This window comes from Fonsecaea erecta (genome assembly GCF_001651985.1).
Source record: "Fonsecaea erecta strain CBS 125763 chromosome Unknown Scaff3, whole genome shotgun sequence".
In the NCBI taxonomy this organism is placed as follows: Eukaryota; Fungi; Ascomycota; class Eurotiomycetes; order Chaetothyriales; family Herpotrichiellaceae; genus Fonsecaea; species Fonsecaea erecta.
The window spans coordinates 250,603-274,779 of NW_017387246.1; the positions used below are offsets into that span (position 1 = coordinate 250,603).

Genomic DNA, 24,177 nt, shown 5'->3' on the forward strand with positions numbered 1-24,177 from the left:
GTCGCGGGTGTGCGGCAGGCACCAAAGCACCAGGCGCGGTTGTCACCACCAGAACCGCGTTTCCAAGATTCACCACCAGAAAGACACACCGCGACTCTGAGACTTAGCCAAACTCCCTACCCATTCCCCTTTCTCTAGCCGTCTTGTCCGCTGGTGCCTGCCAGCCCGATGTCCTCCTCGGTGGATTCCCCCAACCTCACGCCGGTTATCACATCGCAGGCTCAGCATGTTTATCAACATGTTTATCAGCTCATGTTGTCGTTCACCCAGGCCTTCCCTGTACAATCAGACCACGGCTACAACCTCCATGACGTCCGCGTCCTCTTGTATTCCAGCCTCCAAAAACTGTCGACATGGCAGCTGAGTTTGCCGCACGATCTCACTGCGTTGAGCAAGGCAGACCGCGGAAATTCCCCCTGGGGCAAGGACGGGTACCGAGCGGTGGCAGAGCAACTGAGGCTGATTCAGATCGAGTGCCAGGATATTCAGCAGATACTGCAGGCACACACAGAGTTCAACATCAAACTCGAAACCAAAACCAATCTTCGTCGCTGGTGGTCGCTCCTGCGGAAGAAAGACCCGAAAAAACATCAAGCAACAATTGTCCTGAAAGAATTGTGGCACCGGCTCAACCTCCTGAGATGCTCGCTGGACAAACCGGGCGTGTTGTCGGACCTGTACTTCCAGAGACATCACCAGTCTGCGCTGTTCTTCATCTCGCCCGAGACCGATGACGACTTCCTGCGCGACATCGCCAGTAGTCGACACGCATCGACACTACTGTACACCACATGCACGAGATGGAACCTGAGTCTCGAAATCGACGTGTTCTGCGCCTGGTGGGGGAAGATGACACAGATGCCCCAGGGCAGCAGAGGCTACCATCTTTTCTTCCACACGGACTACAAGCCAGCGTTGGAACTGCTAATTGTACCACTCAAGGATGACGAGGCTGCAAGCGCCATCTTGAGGGATGAACAAGCACCACTATACTCGAACAGCGAGTTCCTGCAAGCGGTCCACGCAGCCAAATTGGCAGTCGGGACGGGGTCGATCGTCAAGCTCACCGACTCTCGCGCAGGGACAACCTTCTACTACCGCGTCGAGCGGCTCGTCAAAGGACCTGACACGGGTGATTACGACTTTGTATCGGTACCGGCGCGCTGGAGTTTGGAATTTCACGGTTTCCGCGAGAGGGAACTGCTCAGCCTGGCTTACAAGCTGGTAGAATTTGGCATGTACCATCTCGGAGGCCCCTGGCTATCAAACCTGCAAAGTTACAACGTTGTGGACCTCAAGTGTAATACCTCTCAGCCGCGTTGTGTCTTACATGTTCACTCCGAGTGCTTTGAATTTTTAGCGCCGTATGCCAACAGCCTGCCATGGATAGTGCGTCCTCAGCTGTTTATTCTCGGGCTATCGTTAGTTCAAATCGCCCTCAAACGTGACATAAGTGAGAGCCAGCTCGAATCTTTCGGGCAGCGGGCGGAGAGCCTCGTCCTTGTGGAGGGTTCAATGGGCAGGGCGTATCGGAAAGCGTGCGAATTTTTATTGAGTCGCGGTGGCGACAGTGTTGCTGAGCTTGAATTCCTCCTTCACGACTCGAAAGAGGAACGAAACCACAGAGATCCAGAAGAACCAGAAGGCACTCCCTTAACCTCCAAGGTAGCGTTCTCAATTTCCAGCACTGACATTTACGAGGCTCCCCTCCCGACTGACGCTTTATAGATTATGGAGCCAGGGCTGACTCAGTTACGAAGCCTTCTATATGAATATCGTTTGAGGGTCTTTTCCCCGTAAGTTGATCTATCGAACCCGACGCACTAGAGCTCACACTTCTGGTAGGCTAGAGGCCATGTACAAGGCTGATCAGGCTGTTAATGGATCGGGAAGTTGACACAAACGCCTTCCTAACCCGAGCGCCCTGACGCTCGACTTTCGGTTTGGTCTGCTCGAATGGTAATGGCTAGTCATCGCACTTTTGTGAATCTCAAAGGTGGACTCCGACGGGACGCGGCTGACGCTTGTATGGAAATGGATTAGGGCGAGCACGAGCCCTGGTATTGGGAGTATTGTACAGTTGGAAAGTTAATAGAAAAGGCCATTCATCCCCAGGTCACCTCCTGCCCTGACTTCTTTTGTAAAAGTCGGTGCCAGAATCGCACAATCGGGCCCCAGAATGCCAGCACCAGACACGGAATGGCAATGGCCGACGTCAAGGGCACAGCGACAGCCCAGAAATGGCCCGTCCCGGACTTCGTGTCTGCTATGTCTTGTAGATTCATTCCGAAATACCCTGTCACAAATGACATAGGGAGAAATAGGATGGTGACCACGGTGAAGACCAGGATCGCCTTGTTGTTTTCGTCCTGCTGGGTCTCGACTAATTGAACGTTCTGGGTCCGCAGTTGCGATATCCGGTTCCTGAGCTCGTCAAAGTCGCTGATGTTCTCTCGAACCGTCTTGAGGACGGCGCTAATGGATCGGTCCTCGCATGGGAACTTCGTCTCTCGCTCAATCCCCGCCTTGCCTTTGGTGAAAGTCGCCGGGTCTAGAGACGTGCGGTACAGCAACAAGACTCGTTCCTGCTGCTTGAACACGTCGCGGACAATGTCGAGCTCTTCCGACGTCTTGTTGATCTCAAACAGTAGCGACCTGGTCGGATTGAACTCGACATCTGCAGCCTACGCCACGTTAGCTAGCGTCGCAACAACAACAACAACAACAACGGCATTTGCTGTGATACCGACCAATTTCTCTATCACTCTCCCGTATATGTCTCCTAGATCGAAGGTGCCGACTCCGTGAACGTTCTGGCTGAGCCGATCCAAAAGCATGACGATGACGGCCTCAGGCGTGACCATCGGACCATATGGCGGTTCTTTCTCAAGCTCGCCAGCTTCTGCAATGAGGTCGTTCTTAGCCTCTAGGAGCTTCTCGGCACAGATTTTTCCGTGATTCAACGCCCACTTATATAGCTTGGGCTTCAGGCCTATCTCATCTTTGTTTCGGGTCCAGAGACACTGCCGGAGTCCAAAATACATGTAGACCAGGCGGATAAACGCCTCCGTAATGGCCCTCTGCAAGATGGCAGGACCACCGAACTCGGGGTCGTTGTCATGCTCTTGCATCCCAGAAAGCGAACGAACTCCTTGATGCAAGGAGAAGGCATCCTTGTGTATAACTCGTAGTCTTTCGATGATTTCTTGGAGAACCTCTTCAGGAATCGGTGCCATCTTCAAGATCTGTGTTGCACGGCGTCAGCACATTACGCAACAAATAATACGTCCTGCTCGGCCGACTCACCATAATGACTTCTCCAAAGGCCTCTCTGAAGAGCTTCAGAGTTGTGTGGTTCTCTATCCCCGGGTGTACGGTCTTGTGCTCGGTTTTCGTGTTCACTCCTGTGGTTGCTGTGACTGGTTTGCGAGACGAGTCTTGAACCTTTGCTGCAACGAGATTCTCCGTGGCTGGTCCACCACCTGGGTTTGAAGAGCTTTCTCTAAGATTGGATTTGCCAGGAGGGGAACTCTGTGTATCTATGGGATTGAACGCTCTGTCCTGCGGAAGAGGACAGAGTGGATTTTGTTGCGTATTTCGGTCGATAACATTTGGCACAAATAGGTTTAAAATTGCGCTGGTTTCCTCGATGAGAGAGGTGATTGGAGCACTGGGTAGTGCATCATCTTTGGTTTGTTTGACGAATTGCTCGAGTGTCCATCCTCCCATTTTCGACATCCTTGTCAAGATTGATGAGTCCAGCTCATTCGCGGCGACATCCCCATCATAGAACAGTTCTCGATATCTTTCAAACAGGTTGCTGGAAATTCTATTCAAGACGATCCGGCTGCGTCCGACCCTGGTGCTCTCGGCACCTGGCTTTGTGGTCTTGCGCAACCGCCATTGGAAAAAAGGAATGATTGGGCGTTTATCGCTGTCCAGGCTGTTGGCAAACTCCTCTGGACTTGGATTTGATGGCGAGTCAAGAGCAATGTCAGCACCACTCTTGAGGCATACTTGAGATGTCTCCTCCTGATCTGTATTGATGGCCTTGCGCTCGAATTGATTGAGATGTCGAATTTCAGATGATTTGTTCGTCTCCTTGTTCACCGCTGGAAACAGTGGGTCAGCCACGACCTGCTGATTAGGTTTCGAAATCTGGTGGTTTTGAGACGTTTGACTCAAAGCAGTTGCTCCAGCCAAGCCAATTCCTGGTGTTTTGGGTCTGATTGTGATTTCCAGATTTGACGAAGTAGACTTTTCCAGGACCTCCAGCCAGTTTAAATCCGTGACTTCCGTCTCTTTGGTTGTTTCATCTTGAAAGAATAGGTTGAATTGCTCTTTCGGTACGCCTTCGTCTCCGAAGAGCCCCTTAGAGAGCAATATCTGTCTGTGCTTGTTCAACAAGCGCTGTTGCCCCGTCAGTAGCTCATTCTAGTCATTCGACGTGGCTGAACATACAAACCAGGAGTCGCATTGACTCCTTTGATATCTATAACGCTTCAGGCGACCCTTATAATCGAGCACTATGTTTACGGTGGGCTCATTCTGGTTGATCTTGTTGACTGAAATGACCTGCCCGTGAAGTGTCTCGCCTTCGATAGGAGCACACGTAACTACGGTATCTAAAGCAGATTAGTCAGGGACAATCAGCATTGGAATCCTCGTTGTTACCTCCACTGAGAGACAAGCACCAGAGTTGGTGGATATGTACAATTTTGGTACATTTTGCCGCTGAAATGCTGGAACGAAGGTGGGCAACAGTAGGTTGTATGCATGCGTTGACCTGTTCGTTGGACAAGGTGGAGACAGACTGCTTCCCGTCTTTTCGATAGGTCAATTGTAATCGGTAACGCGACTGCAATAATGAGCGTACTGGAAACTTCCTCTTTTCAGGGTCAGGCTGTTCTGAGAGCGCCTCCAACCTTGTAGGGTCCTCAAGGCATAGATATGGGAAATTGACGAATGTGCAAGGCCTATCGGGTACGTCTTGCAGCGGGACTTCTCCATCATATCTAATAACGCCGGGTTGTAGATAGTAGCCTGCGGCGAATGTTTTCTCCTCACTGCTGAACATTCGTCGCAGAAGCCCATCAACAAGTCTGTCAATTCCATCTTCCAATCTCGGGAGAGCGTATGTATCGACAGCGGACTAGGTCCAGATTCAGCCAGAGCATAGATTTCTAAACAACAATCTTACCTTGATCAAACTTGGTGTTGGAGATCGAAGACCGACGTGTCTGGAAATCAATTGCTTGTGTCAGCGTATTTAAAGTGCCCGAAGGAGAAGACCATACACCCATTCGACAGTTCCATTGGCTTTTGGATTGCCAGCCGCGTTTTTGTGCTCTGCAGAATTGAAATAGAACTGATAACTGCTACCAGTTCCATCTACTCCCCAGCGGTCCATGATATGGTGACACTCGACGCCTCCAGCTTCAGGGTGATCCCAGTCAGTTGCAGCAACGCTTTGTTCGTCGCTTATTTGGTCGAGACCTCGCTCAAGCTTCGGGAGAATGTCATAATCGTTCACTATTTGACGGGTAGGGCCAATAAATCTTTTGTAGATTGGCAGGTCCGGGTTGGGCAAGGCGGTATAAACTGCGTCCACCTGGCGACCCTTCCCAGCCTCATTCGCCTGTCTGCCAGGATCTGGACCCCCCGTGGGAGATTTCTCGTATGGAAGGCTTGCATTTTTGTATTCGGAAGCGTGATAGCCCACTTTGTACGCCTGAAGCTTGGATGAGTCCCCCATCTTGAATTGCTGGAAGGAAGGAAAGTGAAGAGGCAGAGAAACAACCAGTTTGAAGTGCAGCCTCACGCTTTTAGAGAGCAGTGTCACCTCCGTGAATATCCCATCAACCTGAAGGGCTGAATCTTTAGCTCGTCTGTACTCTACCGGCAGAGCATCATATTGCATGAACGGACATCCTGCCGCTGGTTGTCTGAACCAAATCAGGCCAGGAACGTTGCGCGACTTCTCCGCCAGTTCAACCCCACAAGGCTTCTAGACGAATCATATCCGAATTGAGTGATTGAGGCTGCGGGCGTTAGCCAATCTTCAGATGCTAGGTCGAAGGGGAGGCTGCATTAGTTGACACAAGTTCTGTAGCTGGCTGTACGGCAAGTCTGCAAGTGCGAGGCAGAGGATTGTTTGTTCTGTAGGCAGAATAACGCTTCAAGCCGAATGGACGATTTCCAAACCGTTTGTAATGCGACACGGCGGTCACCAAATGACAGTTCGATACGAGAGGCCTGGCTCTTTGCGGACCACTGCCGCAAGAAAGAGTACGAGTAGGGGCTGAAGGGGTGAGGCTTGAATCTCGCATCCTTCCTTACTCTTATCCAGCGATCCATCTCCTCCGAGCATGTAAAAGCACCTAAGGCCATTCCCAGCATCATCAACTCAAACTTCAATACCGCAGTTGAGCCGGTCCAAAAGTGGTACTGCGTATCAGACGACCAAGAAAGAAGTTTGATCCCACACTGAGAAGGCTATTGGCAGGCTGGTCGCAGGCTGACCACAGAACACCTCGGGTGAGCACCTCACTTAGCTTTACTTCCCCAATCCTGCGGCGGCAGCGGACAGGAGTGCCGGACGTTGGCATCACTAGCTTGGCCAAAGTTGATATTGGTCAAGCCTTAGCACAAATTCCACCAGGGACACGAGGTCAGGCAGAGAGATACCAAGTGGGTGTATCCGGGAAAGACAAGGGGTGCATCGCTTTGAAGGGGATAATCAATCGCCAACGCTGCTGATGGCTATGCCGGTAAGTAGTTTAGAGCGTCGATACAAGCCCCCTGGTTGCTCAATACACAACTTATTGAGTAGTACTTCGTAAAGTTGTCATTGTTGATGATGGAGAAAACCCCAAGCTTCATAGCGCCCAGCATAGCACCGACGATGCCAAACCTTTTTCTGTCAGGTAATATTAAAGCGGCAACAAAATGTTCCCTACTCTGTAATGTTGATTGGAGAGTCGTTGGACTCACAAATTTCGATATAATTTTTTTCCCCGCATCGCCTGCGCTTTGCTCAATTTTAGGAAGCCAACAAATGCCTGGGCATAGATTTCGCAGAGGAGGCAAGCCTTCCTCAAAGGCCCGCACGGCCAAACGAGACCATGTGATCGAGAAGCAGAATGTCTTCCAGAGTTCGCGATTAAAAGAAACAGAGTGAGTGACTTGGAAACAGCACAATTGGTTGGTGGCGTGGACCGCTGATGCTGGTAGAGATGATGCTGCTGCTGCAAAAGATGACACCAAAAGCGAGGAAGACGCCGTGGTTGCCGCTGAAGAGAGTGAGGTCGATGAAGGCGGACAGCAGTCTCAGACCACGAGCGAAGACGAGGACAATGCAACAAACTCGTACGCCCTCTTATTGCAATCGCTCACCGCCGGAAGTGATGGTTCTGAACCTCCAAAGAAGAAAAGAAGGCTTTTTCGCGGCAAAGACGATGATGGCCATGCAGCCAGAGAGACTGTGACAAACGGAGAGGTGTCTCAAGATCAAAGCCTTGCAATGAATGTCAATGAGCAACCCCTAGAACTTCAAGACGAAGTGGAAACGGACGAAGAGCATTTAGGTGGCCATGTGGCAGACCTGGATTCTGAAGATGAGGAAAACCTCCTGCGAGATCCATTCGAGAAACATTACACGACGGTTTTGGAGCAAGATCTGAAAGACGCCATCAACCAGGTGGACCAGAAGCGATGGAACACATCCTCCTCTACCTTGGATTCCGGCGTTCGCAGCACCATTCTCTCCACAAAGGAGACTCCCAGCAAGCCCGCTGACCTCAAATCAATCAAAGATGCTTATCTAAAGCGTCGACTGGGCAATAGTGGAAGCAAAGTTGTCTCCAGTCTGTCTCCGGAGGAGAAGACCATGGCCGCACTTGTATTCAACTATGCTGACATGGTCAACGGCTGCCGAAACATTCAAAATTCCACCCATCTGCGCGACGTATCATGTTTGCATGCCCTGAACCACATTTTCAAGACGAGAGATCGGGTCCTTCGAAACAATGCAAAATTGACTTCAGTTTCCGGTACTGAGGCTCTCGACCTCCGTGACCAAGGGTTCACTCGACCCAAGGTCCTCATCATGGTACCCACGAAGCAGGCTTGTGTGCGTTTCGTCGAAAGCATTGCCAGACTCAGCGAACCCGACCAACAGGAAAACAAAGCGCGGTTTCTGGAGACATATTCTTTTGAGGATGAGGATGAATGGCAAGACAAACCAGAAGACTTTCGGGCACTTTTCGGGGGCAACCACGAAGAAGACTTTCGGATCGGGTTGAAGTTCACCAGGAAGACCATCAAGTATTTCTCTGGCTTCTACAACTCGGACATCATCATCGGCTCCCCCCTTGGGTTGATGCGCACAATCACCACGCCGAGCGGCAAGGACAAGAAGAAGTCGCCCGACGCAGATTTCCTCTCTTCCATCGAGCTCGTCATCGTGGACCACGCGAACGCCCTACAAATGCAGAACTGGCAACACGTGGACTACGTCTTCTCCCAACTCAATCATATCCCCAAGGATTCCCATGGCTGTGACTTCTCGCGCGTCCGCCACTGGTATCTCGATGGACAAGCGAAATATCTGCGCCAGACCATCGTATTCTCCGACTATCTGACCCCGGAAATCAACGCCTTGGCCTCGACCCATCTGCACAACATCGCCGGGCGAGTGAAGCTCGTCCCGACATATCCGGGTGCGATGCTCTCTGTACCCTCCCTCGCCCTGCCCTTCACCTCGAGCGTACCTCAGACCTTCCTCCGTATCCCGTCGCCGAACCCCCTGACCGACTCCGACGCGCGCTTCAGATTCTTCACCACCACGGTCCTGGCACCCCTCGTCCGCGATGCACGCCACCAACGGGGCATCCTGCTCTTCGTCCCCACCTACGTCGACTTCGCCCGCCTGCGCAACCACCTCTCCACGTCCTCCGACGCGACGTCGCTCTCGTTTGGGTGTATTTCGGAATACACGCCCGTGAAGGAGGTGATGCGCGCGCGCTCGCACTTCCTCTCCGGCCGCCACGCCGTGCTCCTATACTCGGAGCGAGCGCACCATCATTTCCGATACAGGATCAAGGGCGTCCGGAAGATCCTGTGGTACGGCGTCCCCGAGAACCCCATCTTTTGGACCGAGATCATCGCGCTTTTGGGGCTTGGGGCCGACAAGGACGCAGCCCGCCACGCTGGAGGCACGGGCGGGGCCAAGGGCGTGGTCAGAGCGCTTTTCTCCAAGTGGGATGTGTTGAAGCTCGAGAGGATTGTCGGGACCGAGAGGGTGGGGAGATTGATCAATGATCAATGGGGCGATACGTTTGATTTCGTCTAAGTTTTCTATCTAGTGAGCGGCTTTGAAGGTTAGGGCCCTCTTCTTTTCGTGATAAACAAAAAACGGTCTTTTCCTGTCAACAGCGTCCCAAAACAAAACAGACCGACAGGGTCTATCTCGCATCTTCTTTTTCTCTATTCCAAGGTCTGGTGCCAGTTACTGTCCTTCAACGCCCACTGCACCGCCCCTCTCACGTCGTCCACAATGGCCGCGGGCTCCCACGTAGGCCGTCGGCCGTCTTGGTCTTTATACACGCCCGTCCGGGTCAACAAGCTGACCCAGCGGATGCCGTGGGCGGATTCGTAGGTGTTGGCGCCACGGATGTCGCTCTCGGGGTTGTCCCCGACCATGTAGACCCGTTTCAACTTGGTGGCTGTGGGACTCTTCAAAGAATTGCCGAACAGAGCCTCGCGGTACCGCAGCAGCTGCTTCTCGGCGAACGTGTAGGTCGTCTTGTAGGGCTTGCCGATCACGCGCTTGTACAGTTTCGGCGCCTTGTGGTGCTGGTGGTTCTTGTTGTACGTCACGGCGCGCCACAGGCCCTCGAGCGCCTCGCGGAACCCGCCCTGGCCCAGGCGCGACAGGTGGTAGTCCGCCGCCCACAGCAGGTCCGGGTTCGAGAAGTACAGCGTCGGCTGGCCGTCCTGGAGAAAGCCGCTGTTCGGGAGGGACAGGTCGCCGTTCTTGGACGAGTAGGTCCCCATGATCCCCTCGCGCGACAGCATCACGTCCAGGATCACCTGCATGTCCAACCCCCAGTCGCGCGGGTCGTTGTAGACGAATACGGCGTCAATCTTGAGACTGTCCTCCGGGGACGTCGGGTTATCGGTTTGGGGAGCGGCCGCGCGAAGGATGCATAGTAGTCGCGCCGGAAGGGCTTGCTGAACGGCCAGATCTCCGGATGTGCCATGTAGATGTCACCAGGCGTGACGACGTTGGTGAAGCCGTACCTCTCAGCCACGTTCCGGCAGCGTCCGTACTCGCCGCCCACCACCATGATGCATTTGTGCCGCAGGCTCTCTTCCCCATGGATCAGCTCGGCGAAGGGCGTGTGCGACTGGATGAAGTTGGAGGTGTCGAGCGGCACGGACAGGGTCACGGAGAGGTCTTTGACGCGTTCGGATTCATGCTTGCCGCCGCCGTTGGTGAGGAGGATGAACGGGATGCGGTTGCGCTGGAGGAACCGGAGCGTCGACGAGGCACGTGGGATCGGTTTCGAGCTCCGCACGAGGACACCGTCGATGCTGTCGAGGCAATGTCAGAATAAGGGCCCACAAGGGCAGCGACACTTCTCTGGCCGTACTCAAAAGCGAATGCAAAGTCCGGCGCCTGTTCTCTGCCGTTGCTATCGCTCTGAAATGAACGTCTCCCGGCGTTCAGTGATCGGCGGGACCATTTCTGGCCGCATCGTGGTAAGGAGGAGGGATGCACTGGTGGACGACTCAAGGACCTCGCAATGAGGCCCGAGCAATGCACCCGCATCCTCAACAATAACAATAATGGTCATCCTCTCCCTGGTGGATGGGGCTGGTTGGTGGGAGGAAAACATCATTGTGGTTTGGGCAGTAATTAGTGAAGTGTGGGCCGGTCGCCGGAAGCGATTACTGGATTACCGCCTTATCGCACGAAGCTTGGACGAGCGCCGTATTACATACGGACTACCTCGTATTCCTGCGTAAATCGGCTCGTACTCGTAGCAATAACGTGCGTGCCGACCCGTGAGACGTACCCGTCAGGCCATTTACAGATTGATTTCATCGCAAGGACGACTCCTCCGACAAAAAGCTGTTCCTGCAGGGAAATGGCCTCGTTTCGATAGAAATCATTGTCATCCTAGGCTCGAATCTCGGTCAGATCGCGGTGGCGCCCATGCTCCATGCTTATCTTGCCGTGTGAGAGAAAATAAATAAACTGGAGACCTGTGGCGACCACGGGCCACCACTATAGCCACGCTTCATAGCGACCCTTTGACCCAAAGAGGGAATGGTAAGGGTGTGTTTTGACGTGTAACCAGCAGAGGATCAAAAGAAGGATGACAATACCCAAAGACTACTTCCCGAAGGATTTACTTGCTGGTACAAGTGAGGGCGGCAAACGTCGCACTTCTAGCTCTGACGCTGGCATGGAGGGACAAAACAACCAGATGGTGGACCGTCGTGCAACCAGTTCGTGCTCGTTGCCTTCCGCCAGTCTTGCTGTGCCCAATTCTGCTGGATTTCATCGACGGACGTGCAAACAAGTGCCCGCTTCCGGAAGATATCTGAAACCGCCTGTTTCTCATAAGCCGTGCGCCTCCTTTCTACTTTCTTCTTTCACGGTTTCATTCTTTTTATTTTTGTTTCGCTGTGGACATGAGAAATTGTGATCGCCTTGTAACCTCGTACAGCAGCAAAAGGAGAACATGGGCGTGCTATGTGGACGGGTTTGGGCAGGGACATAGGTGGAAACTGTCGGGAAATGGATAGCCCTCCATTCCGAAAATAACCACTTTCTTCTCTCCAGGGCCTGCCGGCCCGGCTGCTTTCATACCTAGGCGGGGGGTATCGAGTTGCGTTGAAGAGGTCCTGGCCAGGACCTTAACAGACCGTCCGAGGTAAAGCCATCTATCCGATACAGTCATGGCAGTCGGTTCTGGGCTCCTGGGATGTGGGAAGCGTAAAATTCTGCAGGTTGCAAATGCAACACAGTGGGATGATACGTCACAAGCAATGTTTAGCAGCCGAGATGTGGCAGAGGACTGCGGGCTCCATGTTGTTGTGTGGTTTGACATTGCATTAAGGGAAACCCACAATTCACCCGAAACATATCCACTGAGATAGAGGTTCATGCAGGGGAAGCCATCCACGACGGGCTATTCTTATCCTGCGACACCCCGAAAACGGTTGAGCATATACGACTCACCACTAAGCCTCGTCCAAGTGGAACGACAATTATCCAAGGGTGAGTAATCGGATATACAGCCTCGCGTAACTTCGCTCGTGCACGGGTAGCGGGAGGATTGCCCGTGAGTGGCTGACAGTGGTCGACCAAGCTGACGATCAGCGGGTTCACGTGTATCTGCCGGCGAGTCTGCGTTTAGAGCCTCTTTGTCACGGGTCGGGCCCTCTAGAGTGATAAATATGGCAAAGAGATCTGATCGTGCGTGGTATATGTATACTTGTACTTGTACTCAGGACAAACAAGTGCAAACTATAATCGGAGTGGTCACAGCCACCGGGGGCCCTGTCAACCGGCAAGGCGAGATTTTAGACACTTGGTACCGAGTCACATACATAGGTGGCGTTCATGTGGGTAGGAGGGAATGCTAGGCATGAGGTGATCACGGTTTAATCGAAGCGAGAGGCGTGGCAGGGAACAAGGATTGATTGTGGGCTGCCAAGCCGGAAAAACTAGACGGCGAGAGGGAAATAAAAGGAGACGCCGCTCGGCCGCTATTCCCGAGCGGGACAACGTGATAAGCGGGTCGCCCAGCAGCCGCAGTTACTTTCAACCTCCAACCAACATCCTCCATCCTCCATCCTCCATCCTCCTCGTCCCAGTTTTCCGGTTTTACCAAATTTTCACCCTGCAACAGCCGCTCTTCAGCTCCTGACTATATGCAATGCCTATGTTCAACATGCTATTAGGTCCTCTCGGCGCCTGGTCCCCTTCTCTGAAGCCCCCCTGCAACCTTAACATGAGAGCGTAGATATGAGCACTTGATCCTTGTGTATGCATGCAGCAACGTCAAATGCGAATGTAGGGTCCTGGTGGCGTTCTTGGGGCACTGCTTGCGTCACATGCAGCCACACTTCACCACCAGCAACACAAGGACAGCAGCAAGGGAAATGCCCTCGCCAAAATCGCGTATTGCTGATATCCCCAACACGGGATTTGGTCTGTGGTAAGCTCGAGCAAAGGTGACGATGGCCTCTTTCGGATGTGGAAAGTAATATTTTACTTGTGGATACGGTGATGACACAGGCATAGTGAACAAAATCCCAGGCACGCTGAGTCCGCCTTTGCCGACGATATGACGAAGCGCCAGCGAGATGGGACAGGGGAGGCCCTGGCTCGATGCACCTTTCATGCAACGTTCGCACCGCTCGCCAGCCTATACCACGTAGGAGCCGATTGGACCACAGCCTCCCGTACCAAAAAGAGCAGTATAGCTGGGCCAATACCCGCTTTCATCCCGGCTCGCCAACAAGTATTCCCCTGTCGAATCCTTCATGGGTTATCCTGCTCGTCTACCCCTCTGTCTCCAGCCTTATGGATCACTTTGCCATCCACGTTTGGATTTTTAACACTTATCGCCTCGTCACGACAGGGCATGGCCACAATGCCATTTTCGGCCAAGATCATTATCTGGCTGTCTCATTGTACCGTGACCTGGAAGCACACAATGTTGTTGCCTGATCACCATGCTCTTTTTATGGACATGCCGGGGATACTTGAACGTCAGCTGGTTGGACTTGGACTGCCTTCAGCTTTCGTAAATCAGAATCACAACAAGAGCACCGCATGTGGGATCCTGAGCGTGGGTCATCGTATTCTGTTCCTGGATCCCTCAGGTTCCTCCCGTCCCAGAATCCATTCAGGGTTCGCCACGACGCATGATGCTCGTGCATGGTTCGAAGAAAAACTCCCATGGCGATGCTTACCATGTCTCATACGTCTCCCCACCTGCTGGATTGTGTGACGAGGACTACGCTGGTCGATCAAGTATTCTCCGGCTGAGCTCTGGCAGCCACACTCTTTGGGACAGAGGCTGAGCTCGTTCTCATCATTTCCATGCACGTCTCTCCTGTTGCAGAATGGAGCACATGGTGTGTGGTAGGCTGATCTGACCTACGTTGGGGAAGTTTACGATTTTTCTCCCTCGCCTTCTCTTTGATACGCCCTCTCTTTATCACCCTCTTTCTATTCTTCCATGACTTGACATTCCCCAGTCACTCGCTCCTGCTACGGATGCCACGTTCGCTTTCACAGTTACCGTTGTCGTAACGACAGTCCTTCGTTTATTTCCCTATCTACAACATGTTTCTTCATACCTTCGCTTGGGCCACTTTTCTCTTTTTGTCGAGTTGCAGGGCACTCAGATATGATCCAGCTTTCGTTCAATATAATCTTAACCAGAACCAAACAGCAGAGAATCCGCTCGACTACTGGGGGGAATGGACAGACCATCAGTACCACCCCTCGCCATCGAATTGGCGGTTTCCCTTCTATACCCTCTTTCTCGACAGATTCGTCAATGGCGACCCAAGCAACGATAATATCAACGGAACAGCATATGAACACGACCCGAACTCCAACCAGATGCGCCATGGAGGCGATCTCCAAGGCCTGGTTGACACGCTGGACTACCTCCATGGCATGGGAGTCAAGGTATGGCCGTCATTTCCCCAGCCACAGCATCCGGCTAACCAATATAGGGATTGTATATTGCCGGCTCTCCCTTCATAAACACACCCTGGGGTTACGATCAATACTCCCCGCTCGACCTCTCCGTCCTGGACCAACATTTCGGCACTATCGACATGTGGCGGGCTGCTATACAAGAGATCCACGCTCGCGGTATGTACGTCATCCTGGACAATACATTCGCTACGCTGGGGGACCTCATCGGATTTGAGGGCTACCTCAATACCACGACACCTTTCACGCTCGAGGAGCATCAAGTGCAGTGGAAATCAGACCGCCAGTATCATGATTTCCACTTCGGAAATAATTACAATAAGACATGCCAATATCCAAAATTCTGGCTGGAGACGGGATTCCCTGTTGGTGAAGACGTGACAAGCCAAATGATCGGCTGCTATGACAGCGAGTTTGACCAATATGGCGACACCGAGGCCTTTGGTGTCTTCCCCGACTGGCGTCGTGAACTGTCAAAATTCGCTTCCGTCCAAGATCGTCTGCGTGAGTGGCACGAGCCTGTCCGCCAGAAGCTCGAGAACTTCTATTGTATGATGATTGCGCAGCTTGACATTGACGGATACCGATATGATAAGGCCACACAGTCCACGGTTGACGCCATGGGCTCTATGAATGATGCCATGCGCCGGTGCGCGCGACGGTTCGGCAAAGAGAATTTCTTCACCCCTGGTGAGATTACCGGCGGAAACGTCTTCGGGTCGATCTTCCTGGGCCGTGGGAGACAGCCTGACATGATCCCCGAGAACTTGACCATGGCGGCTACAATGACCAACAACTCTGCAGACAAATATTTTTTGAGAGACCCCGAACACGGTGCCCTCGATGCTGCCGCCTTCCATTACACAGTCTATCGCACTCTGACACGATTCTTGGGCATGGACGGTAACCTGGAGGCTGGTTATGATGCTCCCCGTAACTTCGTGGACATGTGGAATACCTTTCTGCTCACGAATGACTTTGTCAACCCGAATACTGGGAAGGTTGACCCCCGGCACATGTACGGAGTTACAAATCAGGATGTCTTTCGATGGCCAGCAATCACCGACGGGATCCATCGCCAGCTGTTGGGCCATTTCATCACCACGATCCACATGCCCGGTGCTCCGCTGCTGCTATGGGGCGAAGAGCAGGCATTCTATGTACTCGATAATACGGCGTCAAATTACATCTTCGGTCGGCAAGCAATGTCTTCAGCAACTGCCTGGCAGACTCATGGTTGCTACAGTCTCGATTCGACGCAATTCTTCAGAATGCCCCTGAACGCATCGCGTCATGGCTGCCAGGATGAGACAGTTAGCTACGATCACAGAGACCCGTCGCACCCTGTACGCAACATAATTCACCACATGAATCAACTACGAGAACAATTCCCGGTTCTGCAGGATGGGTTTTTCCTGCAACAGTTGTCCAACCAGACCCAACAAATCCAGTACCCTGGTTCCGGTAATGTGACAACCGAGACCGGCATGTGGTCAGTGATGCGTTCCGCGTTTCCTGGAATACAAGATCTTGGTGACACTGGCGCCGGCAACCTCCCCGTCTGGCTACTCTACTCGAATGCGAACGCATCGACCACGTATACATTCGACTGCAACAACAATGATACAGATCTGAATACTACCAGTTTGATCGCTCCATACGATGCCGGCACGATCGTCAAAAATCTGTTCTATCCTTACGATGAGCAGACCCTTGCGGGCAGCGTTCATCACTTGGGAATCAACGGCTCAACCAATCCGAACGGCTGTCTGAGTAGCCTACAGATGGCCGCTTACGACTTTAGAGCCTACGTTCCGGTGGATCAATGGGTAGGCCCGAAACCGATGATCACGAAGTTTGTCCCTGGCCACGACGTGCGCATCGAGTCTAAGGTTGGCGCAAATGGCACCGAGTCCGTCAACATCGAGCTTCATTTCTCGGTGGAAATGGACTGCGAAAGCGTGACCAACGGCATCACGTTCAATTCCACCACTGAACTGGGAACAACTCCCACCATCGACCAAGACAGTGTTCAATGTACCAATCTTGCAGAACCTCAAGCTCCTCCATATGTCGGCGCAATTGCATCAACCTGGTCCTGGTCTGCCACCCTGAACAATGTGGCTAATGGCGTCCACGCAATTTCTGTCCGAAATGTTTCGTCTCAGGCAGGAGAGCCTACGGACGCTGTTGATCGTTTCTTGTTCCGTATCGGACAGAGAGATAATCCAATCGTGTTCACCAGGACAGCAAACTACTCGTCCAGTCTTCTCAGCAAGAGCGAGAACGGCTCCCTGATCATTTCGCATACGGCAGCTGGGGCAGACAAATGGCGATACTCAACAAACTGGGGTTCGTCTTTCTCAGACTGGATGCCTTACACGGGAGGGAAAACCCAGATCGAAAAGCAGGCGTGGACTGGAACCAAATTACAGTCCTGGAAAGGTACGCATGTCCGTGTGGAGTATTTCAGTCGTCTTGCCGGCAGTAGCGACCACATCCAACAGGGCGATGTCGGCTTCAGCACTCCCCGGAGGTTTCCTCATCTTTTCTTGAATGGGCCGTACAACCAATATGGATTTGACGCTGGTCTCGAAAACGAAATGAAGCTCGAGGGCAATTCAACATGGACCCATCATTTCATGACTGAATGGAGTCTGAAGGGTGCGCTTGCCCAAATCAATGTCTGGGGTCTCAACCCAGATGGAAAACCTGATCAGACAATTGTAATGGGAGATGCCGACGGAGACTCGGTGCTTGATCGTCTACCTCCCTCATCGCTCGCTGCGGTTGTTCTAAACATCACTCAGCCACCTCCAAAGCCACATCTCGGATGGAGAATTGTCATCGACGATGGCAGTCTGCATTTCAAATTGCTGCCCTCCGGCAATATGTGGACTCAACTTATCCTCTACGTGCTCCTCTGGGTCGTCCCAGTCATCACCGCGGCATTTGGCGTATGGTCATTTATGCAATCTTTTTACCAAATCAAGTTCAACGAGGTTGGCATATCAGAGAAGACTGGGTTAATTCCAACGATCTTCAAGAGACAGTTCAAAAAACTAGTCGATGAGGAAGCATCCCCAGGCATCCTGACAAAATTCTCCCGCAAACCAAAGTTCCTACAGCCGTCGGACACTGTCATCGACCAGCAAAAACGACGCACGGTTCTGATCGCCACCATGGAGTACGATATCGAGGATTGGGGTATCAAAATCAAGATTGGGGGCCTCGGTGTCATGGCACAGCTGATGGGGAAGAACCTTGGCCATCAAGATTTGATCTGGGTTGTGCCCTGTGTTGGAGGTGTCGACTATCCGGAAGGCGAGAAAGCGGACCCGATGACAGTGACAGTCCTTGGCAAGCCATATGAAGTCCAGGTCCAGTATCATGTTCTGCGCAACATTACCTACGTGCTGCTCGACGCACCAGTCTTCAGGCAGCAAACCAAGTCTGAGCCTTATCCGCCCCGAATGGACGACCTTTCTTCGGCTATTTACTATTCGGCGTGGAATCAATGCATTGCCCAAGCCCTCAATCGCTTTCCTGTGGACCTCTATCACATCAATGATTACCACGGCTCGGTCGCTCCACTCTACCTCCTCCCGAGGACAATCCCTGCTTGCTTGTCCCTGCACAATGCCGAATTTCAGGGACTGTGGCCAATGCGAACAAAGCAGGAACGGGACGAGGTGTGCTCTGTCTTCAATCTGTCTTCTGAGCTGGTACAGCGGTACGTCCAATTTGGTGAGGTCTTCAACCTTCTCCATGCCGGAGCCTCGTATTTGAGACTGCATCAGCAAGGATTCGGAGCGGTGGGCGTGTCCAAGAAATATGGAAAGCGGTCATATGCCCGATACCCCATATTCTGGGGACTCAAGAAGGTCGGCAAGCTCCCCAATCCCGATCCTTCTGATACTGGCGAGTGGGATAAAAAGCTTCCCAACGAAGCTGATATCCAAGTTGACCCGGAGTTTGAAGCCGCGCGACCTGAATTAAAGCGTCAAGCTCAGGAATGGGCTGGCTTGGAGCAGAATCCAAATGCCGAGCTGTTCGTTTTTGTCGGACGCTGGTCGATGCAAAAGGGTGTTGACCTAATCGCAGACGTGTTCCCGTCAATCTTGGAGTCGAACCCAAATGTCCAGCTCATCACGATTGGGCCTGTCATCGACCTACATGGGAAATTTGCGGCACTCAAATTGGATCGAATGATGAAGTTGTATCCTGGCAGAGTCTTTTCCAAGCCTGTCTTCACAGCTCTACCTCCATTCATCTTCTCCGGGGCCGAATTTGCGCTTATTCCTTCGAGAGACGAACCCTTTGGGCTTGTCGCTGTCGAATTCGGTCGAAAAGGTGCCTTGGGAGTAGGAGCCAGAGTTGGAGGATTGGGTCAAATGCCTGGTTGGTGGTACACCGTCGAGTCTACTACAACTGCGCATCTGCTTCATCAGTTCAAGCAAGCCATCCACGAAGCCCTGAGCTCGAAGACGGAGATTCGGGCCCTGATGAGGGCTCGATCGGCCAAGCAGAGATTTCCAGTTGCACAATGGGTCGAAGACCTCGAGATTCTGCAATCTACGGCTATTCGTATCCACAACAAGGTCGAAGCTACACGGCGTCACACCGCTGCAGCAGATCTTTTAGGATCAAGCGTATGGAACACGCCTGGCGGATCGGGTGCAGTCACACCGGCTGTTTTCCAGACTCCAACATTTGGCCATTCGCGGTTGACAAGCTACGCAGCCTTGCATTCTCTCACTACTCGTCTCAAGAATCTAGGCCACAGTCGAGAACAAAGCCAGGACATCCCATCTGAGCGTCCCACTTCCAGCCAGTCACGGGCGGCTTCAGGCCTGTCGCGCTCAGCCTCTCTTGGATCACGTAGAGGTCCTGGTCATGTCGACACCCAGGATGAGCATGAGGGAATAGAGTCCCCTCCAACCCTTCCACCGGTACCCGATGTTGAAGGAGACGACACTGGACTGGGAATAGCCGGCATTCAAAACCCTAATGAGAATCTGGACGAGGACGACGAAGAAGACCTGGATAGCGAATTCGACGACGACGATGGAGAAGGTATCACAATGCCTGTTCATACTAGCGGGCGGTATCAGCGGCTGGCTGTGAATGACGATTCTCCCTACATTCCACAATCAAGTCATACCCGCCGGTCAAGCAGAACTACGGGACTGGAGCTCGGGCCCCTTCCAGCAAATTCAAGTCACAATACTCACTCGCCTGAGCAAGGCTCACCCAGACCGGAATCAGGGCTTCTCATTCCACCACCCGCTTTCTCGGACCACAACCGCGTCTCGAGTACCAACTCATTGCTCTCCATGAACACTATAGTCGGAGAAAAGACCGACTTCCAACTGCAGAAGGTTGATCCATTCTTCACGGACAGCAATGGCGAGTTTGCAAAAGCTTTCGAAAAGAAACTCGAAGATCTCAAGGGCAGCAATTCGGAGTCTGCGACGTGCATTGAAGAATTCCTGATCAAGTCGGAGAAGCAGTGGTTCGACACTTTCCGCAATGTTAAACTCGGAAGGCATACTGCTGCTCCCTCTGGTCGCACAAGCTTTCACACTAATCGTGAGTCTCGCCCAACTTCAGCCGCCCCTTCTATCTATGGAGGCAACACCGACGTCGACTCTCAACCCGATCCAAACAATCTTGCGGAAGAGTTTTTGTTGGGAAAGGACTACAAGCCGCCCACCGGCTTGCGGAAATGGATGCAATTACGTATTGGAGATTGGCCCGTATATGCCTTCTTCATGGGCTTTGGACAAATCATCGCGGCCAACTCTTACCAGATCACTCTTTTGACTGGAGAGGTTGGTCAGACTGCAGAGAAGCTCTATGCTGTGGCCTCCATCTATCTCGCCACGTCGATCTGCTGGTGGCTCCTTTTCCGGCGTTTCCAGTCCAGGCTCTGTCTGTCTTTGCCATTCTTCTTTTACGGTCTGGCATTCCTTCTCATTGGAACGGCCCATTATGGCTCTACAATCAGCGGCCGCGGATGGATCCAGAATGTGGGAACCGGCATGTACGCGGTGGCTTCGTCGTCGGGCTCCATCTTCTTTGCTCTTAACTTTGGTGACGAAGGTGGTGCCCAGGTCAAAGCGTGGGTGTTCCGTGCCTGCGTGATTCAAGGTACACAGCAAATCTACGTCGTGGCCTTGTGGTACTGGGGTGCATATCTCAACCGACGGACGTCCGACGCGCTCGTCAGCACTCCCGATCCCATTTCCTCGACCTGGAAAATCACAGCTATCACGGTCCCGCTCGCCGCTCTCCTGTGGTGCATCGGGCTGCTGATGTGGTTCGGTCTGCCCAACTACTACCGACAAGCTCCCGGCAAAATGCCGAGCTTCTACAGGAGCTTGCTGCGCCGCAAGATTGTTCTCTGGTTCTTCGTCACCGTCCTCATCCAGAACTTCTTCCTCTCCGCCCCCTATGGCCGGAACTGGTCGTTCCTCTGGAGCAGTTCGCACGCCAAGACGTGGCAGATTCTCCTGCTCGTCGTCCTGTTCTTCATTGGTGTCTGGGCGGGCCTTTTGTGGTTGTTCGGTGTGCTGTCCAAGTCGCACAGCTGGATCCTGCCGCTCTTCGCCATCGGTCTTGGAGCCCCCCGCTGGGCCCAGATCTGGTGGGGGACCAGCAACATCGGCCTCTACCTGCCCTGGGCGGGTGGCTACACGGCGTCGGCCCTTATCTCCCGCGCACTGTGGCTGTGGCTGGGCACCCTCGATGCCATCCAAGGCGTGGGCTTGGGCATGATCCTCTTGGCCACGCTGACGCGGGTGCACGTCGCGTTCACCCTCGTGACGGCACAAGTGCTTGGCTCGGTCGCGACGATCGTCGCCCGAGCCGTCGCACCCAACAAGATTGGACCCGGCCCGATCAGCCCGGACGTCAGTGGCGGAGTGGGCCCCATCTGGCAGGCTTGGTTCTGGATCGGCTTGGTTGCCAACCTGAGCATCTGCGTCGGATATTTCAAGGTAAGCGACGACGATTTCTCCCGCCAGTCATTCACCGTCTGTCCATCGTTTGTTATATATATATCAGCCAAGCTAACCTTTTGTGTCTCTCTTCCCACAGTTCTACCGCAAGGAACAATTGAGCAAGCCATGAGTTGAGAGCCCCTACATACGGTTCGGGTGGTTCGAGCGCTATGTAGTCTTCTCACTCTCATATCAAGAGCGTCTCGAACCCGCCGGGGCTATGATCTTGTTCCACCTTTAACGAGTCTAATGGACACCATACGGGATGAATATTTAAATAGAGGGATAGAAGGGATGGGTTAGGTGGATAAATTGGATGAATGTATATATACGGAGCAATCCAGCCCCTGTGAATACTGTGGAAACTTCGACAGTGGAAAGTTTTGAACTCTTTTGTACGGGATGGGTCAGTTCATTGATTGGTTTTTACGGGTCGGACCAAAAAAGGACGACGGTTCTTGATTATGTACCTATTGGGCTGATAATAGTATGTGAGATAGTTGGGAGAAAAGAGCCTTTCCAGAGGTAACAGGGTAAGGGTGTAAAGGGAGGCAGCCTCGTCACGTGCGAGACAGATCCTGCCTGCTGCCCTTGGCCCCCATGGAAAAGGCTACATGCTGTATGTAGGTACATATAGTACAGAGGTACATGGAAGATACATATAGATATGCCACGTACATGCATGCAAGCAACGAGCAAAAGACGATCCTCGTGGATTGGATCGAGACACAGCGTTCGTTGTTCCGTGCGGGAGAAAATTGTGCTGCGGTCTCAAATCTTGTTGGTTAGGAGGTAGAGACTGAGAAACACGGACTGGCATCCAGACCTCCATCCATTTCCTGCTGCAAATGTGATGATGAATGTTTCTTTCTCTCTCTCTTCAATCAATCGATTATCAATTTATCAATCAGTAACTCATTCACCCAAGAAAAGAGTCCCTTAGGGTGTCCGGCTTGTGTCCAAATACGCTTGGCTGGCTATGACTGCATGCATATGCAGTAAATAGTCGACAAGTGAAGCAGGTGGCATCTCCCAAGGTCTTGTTCAACGAAGCAAATGTTATGATAAACCTTCGAACGTGATTGTCTGGGGAGGACCCCACGCAGGGTTGTGAAGGAAGACGCTTTACGAACAGGATGGATGACACCTCGTTTGATCAATACATTGGCTGACAGCATGTGTACATACATGACGCGATCCTCGGCGATCGACTCTTTCCAGGAGTAGCTGGATGACGACAATGCACGCCGTAAGAGCGCAAAGGACACCCTCTTCCTCCCTCGGCTAGGGCTGTTGTGATTCCAGAGCAGACTGGGGCCATCGCAGAGATCCCGGCGCGATTGCAGGCGACCTTTTTCTCCTTTCGATTGACACGAAGCATTCTACGGTGCTGACAGCCCCATCCCTCTGCACGGTCATGTTTCCGTTTGGAAAAGGACCCCAATGCTGCCATCGACACTACCCAATCTACCTTCATAAGAAGATTGATCGATCCTGTTCTCCGAGAAGCCTTTGCTCAACCATGCTCGAACAATGTACCTTGATATGGAAACTGACGAGCTGAATCGCTCTAACTGAAGTACTCCCTCACGCGAGAAAAGGGTGCCGGGCACGAAATGAGGGGACAAACTCCTGCTGTGTGTCGAGAGATATAGCGGCGACTCGGCTGAGGCCAGGAATGGTCTACACATATGTGAGGTTGCTGGAAAGAGTATTCTACGGCCGCACCACCATCCCCATCAATCAAAGCTGTCTCTTTCACTCACCAAGATTTGAATGCCAAAAGCCTAGCACTTATTGGCTGGCCGACGGAGGTTGCTCCGTATATAATTGTCATATCTAGAGAAATTTTGATGAAGGGGGGAAAGAAGGCTCCGAAAAATCAAGACGTAAACAGAAAGCCGAATAGAATGTCGACGACATCAACGTCAAAGCAGATGCCGACAATAACGACGAGAGTAGAGTGAACTGAGCCGTAGCTCTGAGAGTCAGCATCCTGCTTGAGATACGACAGCATTGCAATGATGAAGTGGCTTTTCATCAATCTAGGCCTCCTCTGCTAAATGGGGCAATCGTCAACTGCTGAGTGGGAGTCAAAAATTGCATGATTGGCCCGAACAGTGACTGCGGAAAGATGGTCGGATCTTGCATCGTTCAAGCTGTTTCTTGTTTAAGAACCTCGAGCTAGTCACAGCCGGCATATACGAGGTTGCAGCAATAAGAAGAGACAATGCGCGTAGCCCAAGCATGAGTGATCATTATGAACATTTCACCCAGAGTGGCCTAGCTTTGAACAGGATAGGGTGCAGGTCGCCGAGTATGGCTGCGGGTGTGATTTCATGCAATCGGAGACAGCATCACACGGAGACCGAACGGGTTCGTCAGCATACCGAATACACCTGGAGCTTCGTGGAGACCGGG

General features: G+C 52.6%; 5 protein-coding genes across 5 annotated transcripts; 3 read left to right on the forward strand and 2 right to left on the reverse strand.

Moving 5' to 3' along the window:
• Positions 1-168: 168 nt before the first annotated feature.
• On the forward strand, positions 169-1,728 carry AYL99_03354 (hypothetical protein; the record flags this gene model as incomplete). The annotated part of the gene is made up of 1 exon (XM_018834870.1): positions 169-1,728. One exon carries the CDS (start codon positions 169-171, stop codon positions 1,726-1,728), a length of 1,560 nt encoding a protein of 519 aa, XP_018694520.1.
• Positions 1,729-2,105: 377 nt separating this feature from the next.
• AYL99_03355 (hypothetical protein) lies at positions 2,106-5,755 on the reverse strand (the record flags this gene model as incomplete). Its single annotated transcript, XM_018834871.1, has 7 exons — positions 2,106-2,684; positions 2,751-3,245; positions 3,307-4,410; positions 4,462-4,625; positions 4,675-5,152; positions 5,201-5,240; positions 5,298-5,755. 7 exons carry the CDS (start codon positions 5,753-5,755, stop codon positions 2,106-2,108), a joined length of 3,318 nt encoding a protein of 1,105 aa, XP_018694521.1.
• A 1,302-nt stretch (positions 5,756-7,057) lies between these two features.
• AYL99_03356 (hypothetical protein) lies at positions 7,058-9,352 on the forward strand (the record flags this gene model as incomplete). The annotated part of the gene is made up of 2 exons (XM_018834872.1): positions 7,058-7,176; positions 7,234-9,352. 2 exons carry the CDS (start codon positions 7,058-7,060, stop codon positions 9,350-9,352), a joined length of 2,238 nt encoding a protein of 745 aa, XP_018694522.1.
• A 134-nt stretch (positions 9,353-9,486) lies between these two features.
• AYL99_03357 (TIGR01456 family HAD hydrolase) lies at positions 9,487-10,834 on the reverse strand (the record flags this gene model as incomplete). The annotated part of the gene is made up of 3 exons (XM_018834873.1): positions 9,487-10,247; positions 10,274-10,596; positions 10,656-10,834. 3 exons carry the CDS (start codon positions 10,832-10,834, stop codon positions 9,487-9,489), a joined length of 1,263 nt encoding a protein of 420 aa, XP_018694523.1.
• Positions 10,835-14,371: 3,537 nt separating this feature from the next.
• AYL99_03358 (hypothetical protein) lies at positions 14,372-21,886 on the forward strand (the record flags this gene model as incomplete). Its single annotated transcript, XM_018834874.1, has 3 exons — positions 14,372-14,722; positions 14,770-21,753; positions 21,854-21,886. 3 exons carry the CDS (start codon positions 14,372-14,374, stop codon positions 21,884-21,886), a joined length of 7,368 nt encoding a protein of 2,455 aa, XP_018694524.1.
• Positions 21,887-24,177: the final 2,291 nt, after the last annotated feature.